At 44.6% G+C, this 13,375-nt stretch overlaps 1 protein-coding gene across 2 annotated transcripts in view; it reads right to left on the reverse strand.

The window, feature by feature from the left end:
• Positions 1 to 13,375, reverse strand: part of adamts18 (ADAM metallopeptidase with thrombospondin type 1 motif, 18) — a 55,424-nt gene that overhangs the window by 11,521 nt on the left and 30,528 nt on the right. For both annotated transcript variants that reach the window (XM_068572496.1, XM_068572486.1), the window contains 5 exons: positions 13,174 to 13,304; positions 12,681 to 12,804; positions 11,740 to 11,984; positions 2,957 to 3,077; positions 1,841 to 1,967 (listed from right to left, as the gene is read on the reverse strand). In XM_068572496.1, the coding sequence (XP_068428597.1) occupies positions 1,841 to 1,967; positions 2,957 to 3,077; positions 11,740 to 11,984; positions 12,681 to 12,804; positions 13,174 to 13,304 (748 nt within the window). The remainder of the gene's footprint in view (positions 1 to 1,840; positions 1,968 to 2,956; positions 3,078 to 11,739; positions 11,985 to 12,680; positions 12,805 to 13,173; positions 13,305 to 13,375) is intronic.

Consider the following 13,375-nt stretch of genomic DNA (forward strand, 5'->3'; position numbering starts at 1 on the left):
GCCAAGATAAGAGATACGCCGCGCCCCGAGATTAGGAGCAGGAAATGCCCTCTCGGATGGTGGGAAACTTACTGAGAAGCAGGGGGGTGTTTGCTGGAGGTGTAACCGATAGCGGTCTGGCTTGTTCAACCCCTGACACTGGAGGAAGTTGAGTTTGGACTTCTCGCGGCACGGCTAACGGCGGACGAAACGACAACATCGCTAACATCGGACAGAAGCAGCATGTCTTTCTAGATCACCCCGCGGTTTGAACCGGAAATACATATGCCAAGCGTCATACGGTACATTGGAGAAGGTGTGTGAATATGAACCGTTATTGTGCCTGCATCCCTTTGTGTGTGTGTGTGTGTGTGTGTGTGTGTGAGAGTGTGTGTGTGTGTGTGTGTACTCTCTCTGAACCCAAAGCACGGTTCCCTGCCTGTTCTTTGGAGCAGCGCTATGAATCAAGGGAGCTCCACTTCCCCCGTTTCAACTTGTTACTCCGCTGCACTTTAGCCTCGCTGCAGCGGTCCCTGAATGCACATAGTCTCCTTTAAAAATGCATGCCGTTAAGCACAACGTCTAGACAAGAGCCGAGATCTTTAAAAACACGAGCATGATTTTTGCCTCGGAGAAAGTCAGGAGACTCAATCACTCCGAGTCGGCTTCCATGTCTCCCTCCCTCGCTCCCGCATCTCTCTTTCTCATTCTCAAGTGTTCGCTATGGTAAAAGGTCCATTACAGACTTACAGAAACGTACAGCTGAATTTACGACATGACAAAAAGCACATTTGGTTTCGACTGGAATAAGATAAGGGCCCGTAGCCAGTTTCTTTCTTAGAAATGCCAAATTCTCAGACAGAACCCCACCCACCGTAGCAATGTTTGTCGAGCCAACAACTCAACACTGTAAAAGCTTAAAAGTGTCAAATGCGGCTTTGTGAGGTCCTTTGAGAGCTACATGCAAATGTTAGCCGCAATGCTAACAGGCCAATGTTTAGCACGCAAACATTCACATCTTAGTTTTTCCCATGTTAGCATGCTAACGTTTGCTGATGGGAAAGTCTGAGGACACACATTTCATATTTCATTCTTGAATTTCACTGATTTCAGCCTCATCTTAGAAAGATATTAAGATATTTTTCAACAAAAAGCCAGACAAGCCTTAAACATCCTGTCATCACGTCCCGGAGCGATGAGAAAAATATAAATTGTTTTTGCATATTTTAAATTATTAGGTTTAAAATATGTAGTTAGGTTTAGGTTCCACTGCTGGAAACCCTTCTAGGTCTGCTTTGTATCCACCAGGAACCTCTTGTCATCGAGTGGTAAGACGAAGCTCAACATCACAGATGATGACAAAAACATTACATGATTACACGTCTGAGGGATTCAAATCGGCTGGACATGCAGCCGGAGAAAAAACACTGCACTGGAGTAAGTAAAGAGTGGTGCAGAAAGCAGCAGATAGGGAAGGCTTTCATGGGTTTGCTCACGTAGGGAAATGGAAAGAAACTCCCCAAAAAAATTAGAGAGCGGGCAGAGAAGGGAGGAGGAGGGAGGAGGACGCAGGCTGAGCAAAAGTGGTGGCTGGCCACAGCAAATGGACCACAGGCAACCTTAAGGCTGCTCAACCACTGTGTGTGTGTGTGTGTGTGTGTGTGTGTGTGTGTGTGTGTGTTTGTATGCCAGTAATAAAAACAGCACCGAAGATTCCTCAAAATTTGGCAACATGAAGACCCATGGCGCATATCCCACAGCCAACTGTACACGAGGCATTGACCTGAGCCACACGCACGCACACACACACACACACACACACTCTCTCTCTCTCTCTCTCTCTCTCTCTCGCAGCACTTACTAAGCTGGGCAGGGCTGCGTGTTGCAGAGGTGAGAGCCCAGTGTCGGTCTGGTGTAGGGATTACACATGGTGGAGTTCACCTGGAGCTTCTGGTCCTGCAGACACATCGCCTTGGTCGAGATACGACCTGATGGAGAGAGAAGAGGGGGGAAAAGGGGATGATGAGAGAAAGAAGGGATAGAGAGAGAGAGAGAGAGAGAGAGAGAGAGAGAGAGAGAGAGAGAGAGAGAGAGAGAGAGAGAAAGAATGAGAGAAAGAATGAGAGAAGGAGAGTGAGAGACAGACAGACAGAGAGAGAAAGAGAGGGCGAGAGAGAGAGAGAGAGAGAGAGAGAGAGAGAGAGAGAGAGAGAGAGAGAGAGAGAGAGAGAGAGAGAGAGAGAGAGAGAGAGAGAGAGAGAGTTGGGTTTGGGTTATTGTGTACAATTGGACAACTTTAACATGCCATCAACATGGAAACTTGTAAGTGACACACACACACACACACACACACACACACACACACACACACACACACACACACACACACACACACACACACACACACAGCTATCCACTGCTGTGAGTCTTTTGGGACAGAAATATACTACATTCTGTTAAAAACTGTTATCGGGCTTCGAGTATTTGAGTCAGTCAGAAGGCAGAGTTTTATTAATATCTGTAGCTAGTTACCTTATCAATATATTTTTATGCTCTATAACCTGTTTGGCCATTCAGCTTGTATACATCTACATGTTTGTCCTCTCACTTGTAATGTTACAAGACAAACAAAAGGTTTTAAAGATGGGGAATAGCAGATGCGTTTGGCAAATGTAACTCTATCTCGAGTAACCCTGGCAACACGCCAACCTCTTTCCATCCCGGGTTTTCTCTCTTTCTACATCCCCGACGCACGCTGCTTTTCAGCATGTGGAGACGCCCGACGCTTTTCTGGCCCGCTGAGCCCAGATACGACGCCGCCGAGTCGGAAAAACCGCTGTTCAAGTGAAGTGTACACAACACACGAGCACGGGACAGAGTCCTTTTAGTTTCCTCCATCAAACCAACATGGTGGGGTCCACGTACCTCCCCACACACACACACACACACACACAGACACACACACACGCAGCCTCACCTCCAGCACACGGAGCGGAGCAGTCCGAGCGCACCACGCCCCAGCTGTAGTCGGGTTTCCTCTCGGTGCGCGGCAGGGTGTACTCCCACACGACACCCGGATTCTTCCCCTGCAGGAGGATCTGTCAGGCGAGAGCGCAGCGCGTCAGAGAAAGTGTCCCGCGTGTGAACGTCCGATGTCTTTCGAACCGCTCCCAGAACGCTCGGGGAGCGGAAACAGTAACGTTGGTGTTATGTCAGAAAAATGTGGGTTTTTTCAATCAAAGGGGAAAACGTTAAAGTGACCCTCTTGGAGCATTCTGAAAGCATAACAATAACTTTGGTTGTTAATCAGAATAACTTGCAGTTTTAGACATCGAGGGAATATTATGGGTGAATGGAACCTTTTAGGAACGCTGAAATAACCTTGCAAGAACTTTCTGGGGACGATAATGTTGCATTTGAGTCAGGGAAGCGTGGCATTTAGGGAACATTAAGGTGAAAGTATCAGGTGACCTTTTATTTTGGAACATTTAACTGACCTTCTCGAACGTTCTGGGAACGTCACAATAATGTTGGATTAAAGTCAGAAAAGGCACATTTTTTAAATCTCGGGAACACTCAAGTAACCTTCTTGGAACATTCAACTAAACCTTGCAGAACATTATGGGAATTCCCACAACTCCCAGAATAACTTGAAGTTATGAGAACATAATGAGGAAAACGTTAAAGTAACTTTCTTGGAAAATTATACGAATTTTCCCAGAAGGTTCTGGGAAAGTTCGGATGATTATAGAGTTTAAATCAGAAAACCTCGTAGTTCAAATGTCATGGGAACATTTTGGGTAAACGATCAAGTAAATGTTGAAGAACATTCACGTAATCTTGCAATAACTTTCATAGAGACGTAATAATATCGTTGTTTTAAAGTCAGAATAACATCTCGGGAACGTTATGGGTTCTTTGGTGTCCAGACATATTTATTGCACATTAATATCAAACAAACCAGGTTCACGGCAAGTAACCATAAAATGTCAACCACTTCAAGAAGTAAGTGTATACCTTTGTTTTATGAATATATAAAACACTATAATAGCACTTTTTATTAAGTGCACACTAGTTAGCATTAGTAAAGCATGAATAAACACTGAATTCATCATTTATAAAGCATTAATCCAACATGGAACAATGTTATAAATGTTTCATTCTTGATTAATAAGCTTTGGTTTTCATACTTTATAAATAATGGCTTGCCCATTTGTAAATGAAGTATTAAGAACTTATAGATGATTAATACGATAATTTGTTAGTACATGATAAAAAAAATGCAACAATTCATAATTAATACAGGTAGTTACTACTCTTTAGTTAAGTATTAGTTAAGTATGTTCTGTGACCTAAATAGTGTGTACTTATTATAAAGTGCTACCAACAGTATCAGCACTTTATGATGTATTGGTAGAACTCCAATTTATATATATATATATATATATATATATATATATATATATATATATATATATATATATATATATATATATATATATATATATATATGTATACACAGTAGGCCCCACACTGTCTAAACCAAAATGTTCATATGCAGTGAAAGAAGAGCAGACACGGCTCCATCTGTTATGGATTCCACTGCAATAAACTAAAGGTAAGCCCACTGACAACGTGGCAGCCATCGAGGTCCCACTGAGCTGTTAGATCTCCCCACCAAGCTGCCGGCTCCAGAAACATGAAGGAGCATGACGTTCCCTCTCTAGTCCAAACTGGCTAACCACACTATTACCAGGTCCTTTATGTTTTGACAGTAGAGTGCACAATTGAGGGACAATTTCCATTCGTTTAGGGCTGTTCGCTCTTTTTTGTGTGTGTTTGTACCACATCCTTTACACGGGCTGGTGAGCCTGAGTTACCTTTTTTTCTATTCGGGAAGATTTATTTTGGACATTCCAGTCAAGCAGAGTCTAACAGATGAACGAAAGCAGACGTACCCATTACAGGAGACGCATCGGGCTATCATTAAAGCAACCCCGTGAGGATTCGCTAGAATTTAGTTTGAGGCTCATTTGAATAGTCAGCTGAGTCATTTTGCACTGGTCTTTGTTCAGCACAGTTATGTTTTTCTTTTAAAAAGGTTGGGTGGGTATTAATCCATAATCCATTTGGCAAATTGTATTAAAGCCAACTGTCAACACCCTTTATGACATACCAAGTCGATCAATATCTGCAATAATGAGTTCTGACAAGTGTATTTTCTTTGTGATATATTCTACGGGGAATCCACCATCAGGCATCCAACTGAGAAAGCCAAGCATCTCCTGGGTTTCATCCACACGCAACAGTCCTGGGGCACATCCACTGACTGGACCAATCGCCTTCTTCTCCATGTAAACTCTTCCATGTGTTTGTCTGGCCCCGGTCCAGACAGGAGGCAAAAAAGAGATATGTTTATGTAGCAAGAATCACAGAGCTGTCCATTGTCAGACGAACACATCTACATAGACGTGTGAACAGCTGGAGGGGCCGGCCGGCTGGCCGGCACATTCACATACACTCTATACATCCCCACTAAGAACGGAGGGAGAGTTGTGAGGCGTGACACTGTTGGAGATGAAATGGGGCAGGTGCATGGCAGTGTTTTTAGATATAAGATAAAAGCGAATCTGTAGGCAACTCGCTGAATCAATTGCGCCGTTGTCAACAATCTCGGAAGTATCAGAGGAACTGTAGCTTTGGAGTGGGCTTGTCCACTTGTGTTATCTGTTTTCTGTACGGTGGTTATTTCAAATCTCCTCAAAGCTTTCAGTTTGATCCGACTGATTCAGGCTTGCACGCTAAACCCCGCTGCGCATATTACTCTGATGCTATCACCCGACCCAACCAAAACACCCTGCCACGAAACAATGACCACCGCGAGCCACACCAGGTCTTCACGCTCGTCCGAGCAAAGCAACTCTTTCTGCTTCTTCGCCAAACAACCGCCAATGGCGTGAACCAGGCAGCTATGAAAACAACATTCAGCCGGATTTTGGTATAATCCATTTAATAGAGGACCTAAACATCATTGAAGCATCATTGAAGCCTTTGATGCGTTCTAAGCAAGCGATCAGTCTTTCCTAAAGCCAGCCGCAAAGTTGAATAACCTACACCCAACTAACCGCAGCGTTACCGTTGTGAGAGGGGAGATGCTCACTTTTAATTAAGAATGTCAGACATATCCAAACCTGTATTCATATCCAAACCTGTATTCGCTCTAGTTCTTAGTCTGGGACATAACTGACACCAAAAGCCCCCAAAAAACAAAGAAAAACCTTCTCCAGAATACAAACCAAAACCCCATATCACCCCCAATTTTTTTTATAACATTCAGCATGATTATGAGCAAGATTTGCCAAAATCTTTTCCAACTCCATAGTTCAGGGCCTTAACAACATCCCACATACTAATAACACACCTTTTTGGAGAGGTTAGGACTTAAGGAATCCAAATCCGGAACAAAAAAGCGCTGCAAAACAAAGCTTTGACTTATTGGGAAGGTGTTTTAGTAAAAAAAAAAAAAAAAGTCGTTCGGTTCAAAAATAGAAAAGTTACTTGTTCTCTGGGAAAACACTGTTGGATCTTTTGTGTCCTGCGGCTTTAAATCTTCAGGAGCTTCTGTTGGTGCTCTACGACCCGGATGCAGAAACATCCGCCCTTGAGGGAAGCCTCCGCCTTCAAAATAACGCGCTGGCGAAGAAGAAGCTTGCCGTTTTTTGACTTTACGGGTACCAATAGGGGGTTTACAAGGATTGCTTTGTGAGATTCCCATAAGCCTTACGGTTACGTGGATGTGTTTGTTAGTGAACTAAAACTTTGTTAAAGGGTACTTATCACGGGTTTAGTGAAACGTTACGGTCACTGCAGCAGGTTCAGAGTTACGGAAGTACTTCAGTCACTTTAATGTTTTTTAACCATATGTATATTCTCACAAGGGTTACAGTATTGTAGAACTTTACATGAAGTTAATAAACATTGTGGGTGGGGAGATAATTAAGTTCATGTTTTTAAAAAAGAGACTTGTTTTCTAAAAAATCGGGTGGGGGGGCCACAGGCGAGAAACCTTACTAACAGTTAAATCCATAACATATTTACACATGTATTCACTCTAAGTATATGATCAAGATACAGTGAAGCAACAAGATGAGGCATTGCGTTAATAACTAGAGTAAATGCATGTGAAGTGAAAACAGTCATGTTGTCCGGACTGGGAGGGGAATCGGAATAAAAAGTGAAGATAAAGCTACTGGTTAGTTTCCACATTTCTGAATGGTCTCCACATTCTCAGAGCTGCATTTAATTCATAGTAATATTGTATTTAATTACATGAGGTGATTATAGGTTTAAAGCTGGCACACTAAACATCTTTGGTGTTACTTTGTAGATATTTGGCCATGAAAAGCTTGTTGGATCTAATTGGCCATGTCGTTGTTTTTTGTCACACAGGCCTGTATCTTCAACTTGATTTTGTCACCAAAGAACCAGATATAACTGTTAAATGCATCCCCATCCCAAGCTGTAGAAACGATGAGTCACAAAATGAAGAGGACATTTACTCCTTCGAGCCTGTGTTGCCCAGAAGAGCTCCTCTCTTTCCCGCAAGTACCGTTTAGTGGGGAAAAAAATATTTTCACTGAAGAAACAATGTAGACGCAAAAACAAGAAACCTTCTCCGCCATCTAATTAAACCACTTTGAATTCAAACCGGAGAAAAACAACCCGTATATTAAAAGAAACGTCCATCTCTTCGAGAAGAATTGGGACTAACGCGCCTGCCAAGCGACGATCGATGGGATCATCCGGTGCGACATCTTGGTTTTCCCAACAAAGCCGCCGCCGCGCATCTCATCAACTCAGATGAGATGATGATGAATTCAAATGTGGCGTGCAGACAGATATCAATCTCACTTGCGGGCCCAACAATGCTTTGTGTGACATCGCCCTCGCCATAACCACAAGGATGTCAACTCAAGAGGGAATAATCCTTCCCTGTTTCCTCTGAGACCACAGCCATATGTTCCCCCCCTCCACCCGCCTCCGTCCTCTTGTTCGCTACCAGCTGAGCAGCTGTACAGATGTGAACCCCTTGTCACAGTTTGCGCTTACACTCCTCACAAGTTTTTTTTTTCCCCTTGCTGAGTCTCGAGCTGAGTAAGGGGTCTGAGAGTGATTGATGCGCACGCCCTCCCCACGCGTACTCTCTCAGTTTCCGTGTGACAGCGCCAGTTAAGCAGAATGTGTGAAACAGATGAAGAAAGAAGGGGAAAAAAACTACTCACTTTCCTTCATTTGGCTCTTTCCATCCGCAGTTAAAGTCCCCGTGCCCTGACCTTAACTTCTCACATTCGAAGAGTTCAAATGCAGAGTTCTTAATCTTTTAATCTCACTCTCCATCTCTTTATCCTTCTCACTCTATCAACCCCCGTTTCTCCGTTTTGTAATTACAGGACATACTTATAGAGATTACGCTCGCGTCGTCTGCAGAGCCGCAGCAGATGTGTGACCGGCCCGGGCCACACGGGCGAGCGGGAGGAGCTCTGTCACACTGAGCCAAGTCTCTTCTTCAAGGAATATTAAGGGTTATTACAAATGGGGGGTGCTATGGGGGTCTATTCGCAAGAGGTGGGAATGCGGAATGGGACGATCGGATGTAAGTGCGATCATCTGAACCTGTTTACTTTGTAAAGTAAAACCAAAAGAGGGAGCGCTCCTGAAGCTGTCCCGATCGTCTCTCATTGCACAGGAAACCCGAGCGCATTCGCAACTAGGCGCACGTCCGGGGGGCTGGTGCACAAACTCCCAGACAGTTATACAATTTCCTTTTGGATTCTCATTCCAAATATTTGACTGGCCTGGAAGCTTCTTAGAAAAACACTTCTGGTGCATTTTGTGCTGGCAGGCTCTGTGAGACTGTGTACTGCTACTAATTCCTCATGTTATGCATCTGTCTTTAGCATCCGTTAGCATGCCACTACTCGCTCATCAGCATTACTGCACGGCATCGGTTATGCGAGGTATTTCATCACAAACCTGGGTTCTCGTCGGTCCAGACTTTCTAATCCAGAGACGTTGAGATATATCTCGGCGTAATTGCCATTCATATAAAAGCAGTTGAGATATTTTCGTCTGGACCGACAAACTGTCCCACAGACGGACATTTTCATTCCTAAAAACCACAGAAAGCAAAAAAAAAAGCTTTCCTTTTTAAAAAATAAACAAAACTCGCTCATCGAATGCATGATTGTGACATCGCAGGATGCAGAAATGGCTGAAGCAAAGGTTTCTCAGAACTTATACTTATCCTAAAATGTACCCTGCAACCTCTTTTGGTAATGACATTTCTAGATTGTTGTTGCTGCGTCTCTTGCAGGACACAACAATAGGCTGTCCCCGGTGCCAACGACAGCAGCTGCTCCTCTAAACTGCCCACAAACAGAAGTCTCTCTTCTAAAATAGCGACGACAAAAACACTCAGACATTTCCTGATGAACCCACAAGTGACCAGTGAGGACTTTGGACATTTCACACTGGTGTTCCTCTTTAGATCCACAGGCCAATCATCACCGCTTTCACCGCAGTATTTCAGAAGCCCGAGGAAGCCGAGCTTTTACACGACGACCACATCACCCGTGTATGGAGTTAGAAATAAAAACCCACATGTCTACCCTTCAGCCGCGTTCCACTTCTGTTCCTGGGTTCAGAGTTCAAAAGAAAATAAAGACTTTCGCTGACAAAGTTCTGCGAGAAGAACATCCCACACATCCCACCACCGACGTTCACTGTCAAAGGAATAATGACTCAGCCACTTGTCGAGTAATAGTTCTCTCTTCTCTCTCTGGGGAATAGACTCGTCCAGCGGCACATTCTGCTACTTCAGGACGGGTAAAGCCTCGGCCATCGGCTCTTAAACATGTGCACGCGATGCAGGACATCTCCCTCGAAGCGGCCATCTCGTTTCGTACTTTTCATCGCCGCCTCTAAACGGCGCGGTTGATTTAGGGGATTTCACTCGCTCTATTAGCCATGAATCACATGGCTGCGACAAAGCACTTTTGAGATCAGTGGCCATGGGGGCCGCGTCGATGGCTTTGAGTGTGTGTGTGTGTGTGTGTGTGTGTGTGTGTGTGCACATGGGCTAATCATGTGACTGCGTTACACCAAGTAACTGCGCTGCATATAAACAAGAGGCCGGCTTCTACCATGTGAGAGGGAGGCCAATGTCTCTCTTTCTCTCTCTCTCTCTCTCTCTCTCTCTCTGGTGTCTGCACTGTCGTCCATTCTAAGTGGTGCTTCACGAATCGACTACACTTCGCCCAAACATATATTTCTCACTTGCCTTGACTAGTATCTCTCCATGCAGATGCATCTATTATCTCCTTGAGATATCTCTCAACAGTTCTGCTGCCGCTCCAATGGAGAAAAGTATCCTTTATTAATCCCTTTGGGGAAATTCATCTCTGCATTCAACCCATCTTTAGTGATTAAGGAGCAGTGTGATGCTGTGAGGCGCCCAAGGAGCAACTCGCGGGTTCATTGTCTTGCTCAAAGACACTGAACCCCTAGTGCAGTGGTTCTCAAACTTTTTTCTGTCACGCCCCACTTTGGAGGAAGCAAAATGTTCGGACCCCACCGCCCCGACAACATTGGAACAAAATGGTCCAACTCCTCCATCCGTGCTTTTGTAATCAATTGATTAAAGAAAATTGAAATCCCTTTCAAGTAAACCAGATTGCTTCATCAGACAAAAACTAATAACATGTGCAATCAATTTGTTAAAACAATGCAAATAAAGTTACATATGTGTAAAAAAAACCCTAATATTTGGCAAAAAGATTACCAAGGATGCCGGTTGGATTCCTGTTTTCTCCCCATAGTTTCATGTTGAAGTGTCCTTGAGCAAGACACTGAAGCCCCAGAGCTTCACAGCAGCACAAAGCTCCTTAATTACTAAGGATGGGTTAAATGCAGAGAACAATTCCCCCACTGTGGGATTATAAAGGATTCTTAAAATATTTTTAAGAATCTGCATCTCCCCCTGCGCCCCACCTGTAATACCTCCTCGCCCCACTAGAGGGTCGCACCCCACAGTTTGAGAGACTGGGGGATCGAACCGGCTACCTTGTGGTTACCGAACTCCTCCTGTGAGCCACAGCTGTGAAATACTGAAACTCTGTTCAGGCGGACCGCAAAGGGGATCTTGAAAGCAGCGTGATTGCGTTTAGTGGACGGTCAACAGGGTGGCAAAGAGTGAGGGGAGGAGGTGATTGTTGAGACGTCTGTCTTAAATCCACTTGGACAGTTTGTTCTGGGTGAACCGACCATTTAAACTGTTTGACTTTGATGTTAATTAATCCTTGACATGTCACGAACCTTCCTTGTCTTCGTCTCCTTCCCCTTTTTTGCCTTATAGTCTCTTTCTTTCACCCACAAAAGAGGGCCGCTCGGCACAAGACAGGCGGTTTGAACCCCTCCAATTTATCTGATTAAAGCCTTCCACTCCACCCACCCATCCCCAGATCACCCCTGACGTAACCAATCGCCGAACACAATTAGCACCGCGCCGAGGCACCGCAGACAGTTACAACCGCCCCGCTTCTCGCGACCACCGCAAACTTCTTTTTTTTCTCCTTCTTCTTCATCTCAGCCTATTCATATCCAGACGTATAAAGAAGGGGAAAAAAAGGCGCGGCAGCTCTGCCAGGGACCCTGTCACTGTTAATTGCCCCAAACGGACATCACCCGGCAGCGGCGGCTTACTTCAAACACCAGCGTCTCATTAGTCGGACCGGCGGCATAAAGGCTCTCCGGCTTGTTGAAAGAGCGCTGGTAGTCGAACACGGCCCCGCCAAAGTGGAACTTCCCCGGCCAGTCCACGGTCCAGTCCCCGGTCAGGTAGTACTTCCTCTTCAGGGAGCGGGCGGCCAGGTAGCTGGTGGAGACCTCCATCTCCTGGACATGAATGCTTCGTGCTCCAGCCGGGACTGCAACCATGGAGTAGTACTCTGGTGGGGGGATGGTGAGGAAAGTCAAGGATGAATCATGCTAAGGATCATTATTCAGTGCTGTCAGGGTTCATACACATTTTGACCATTGGATTTCTTCCTGACTTTAAGCCAAATTTCCAGGACCAAACATTTTAGAAATCTGTGTGTATACATGAAAAAAGTGATCAAATGTAGCATTTAAAGTAAAAATGAGGAGTCTAAAGCATACAGTAAACCTTAAATGACATAAATGATTATGAGACATTAGTTTGATTAAAAGAATAAACATTTATATAGATGCCTGGATGTATGCCTGCTTATATTTTGAGCGTCTTTCTTTTAAAAGCATCATTATTTAAAACTCAGCGCACATGAACGTCGTGAACACATGAATCTAACACATTTACATGACTTTTTCAAAACTTTTGGGATTTTTCCAGGCCTGGAAATAACCATTTTAAAATTCCCTGTGCTGTTCTCTCCTTCTTATGTCATGTTTCATCGCACAATCCTGCTCCACCACCGTCCCTGCTCTAACCCATTATCTGTGTCCGTGTGTGTTACTGGTTGAAGTGAATCGGTCCATTATGACGAGGCATCGTATGCGTTGGTCTGTGTACGGGTTCTCTCCATGTCTGTTTGCCTGCATCAGTCTCATTTGAAAGTGTACGCTTGCTGCCGCACAGACACACTAACATACAAACACAGGCCTACCGTTCGCCCTGTGCTGGAGGGTGTATTGGCCCTTGAAGAACTTGCAAGTGGAGTTGTCCCCCTTGCAGGCTCCGCAGGCATCCAGAGAGGCCTTGGAGCCCAGCATCTGGTCACAGCCGACGGCCTGCACACACACACACACACACAAAAACACACACGGACCGAGGAAGAATTAAGAGGAAGGAACTCATGTATTGTGACAATCCAGGAGGAAATAATTATGTGTGTTGACGTCAGGTTTCCTGTAACTACTGCACCTGACATCTGGTTTTATTACTAAGGACAATATAGATGATGCAGTATTACCCTTAAAACCTGTTTTTTTTTCCTTTAATATCAGGTCACATGGTACAAATCAAGAAAAAAAAGAGCTACAGATTGAGTGCAGAGCAAAGACCAACATGCAATTCATTTGGAGGTGTTTTGTTAAAAAGAAACTGACAAAACACGGTAGCAACGGAGGGATTTTCTCTAGTTCCAGGTGACAGTGTACCTCACACACTCCATCGATGCAGACGTCTCCTTTGTGCTCCGAGCAGGAGGTGCCGTCTTTCACTTTGCCGGACATGGCGAAGAAAAAGTCGTAGTCTTCTGCGATGCAGTACAGCTTACAGATGTCCTCATCTGCACACAGAACACACAGACACACACCGAAGTAACAATTAAAACAAAAGAAACCTTTGGGTGGAATGACG

Source organism: Clinocottus analis, unplaced genomic scaffold (genome assembly GCF_023055335.1).
Source record: "Clinocottus analis isolate CAN_PGR_092001 unplaced genomic scaffold, fCliAna1.0.p SCAF_1, whole genome shotgun sequence".
Lineage (NCBI taxonomy): Eukaryota > Metazoa > Chordata > Actinopteri > Perciformes > Cottidae > Clinocottus > Clinocottus analis.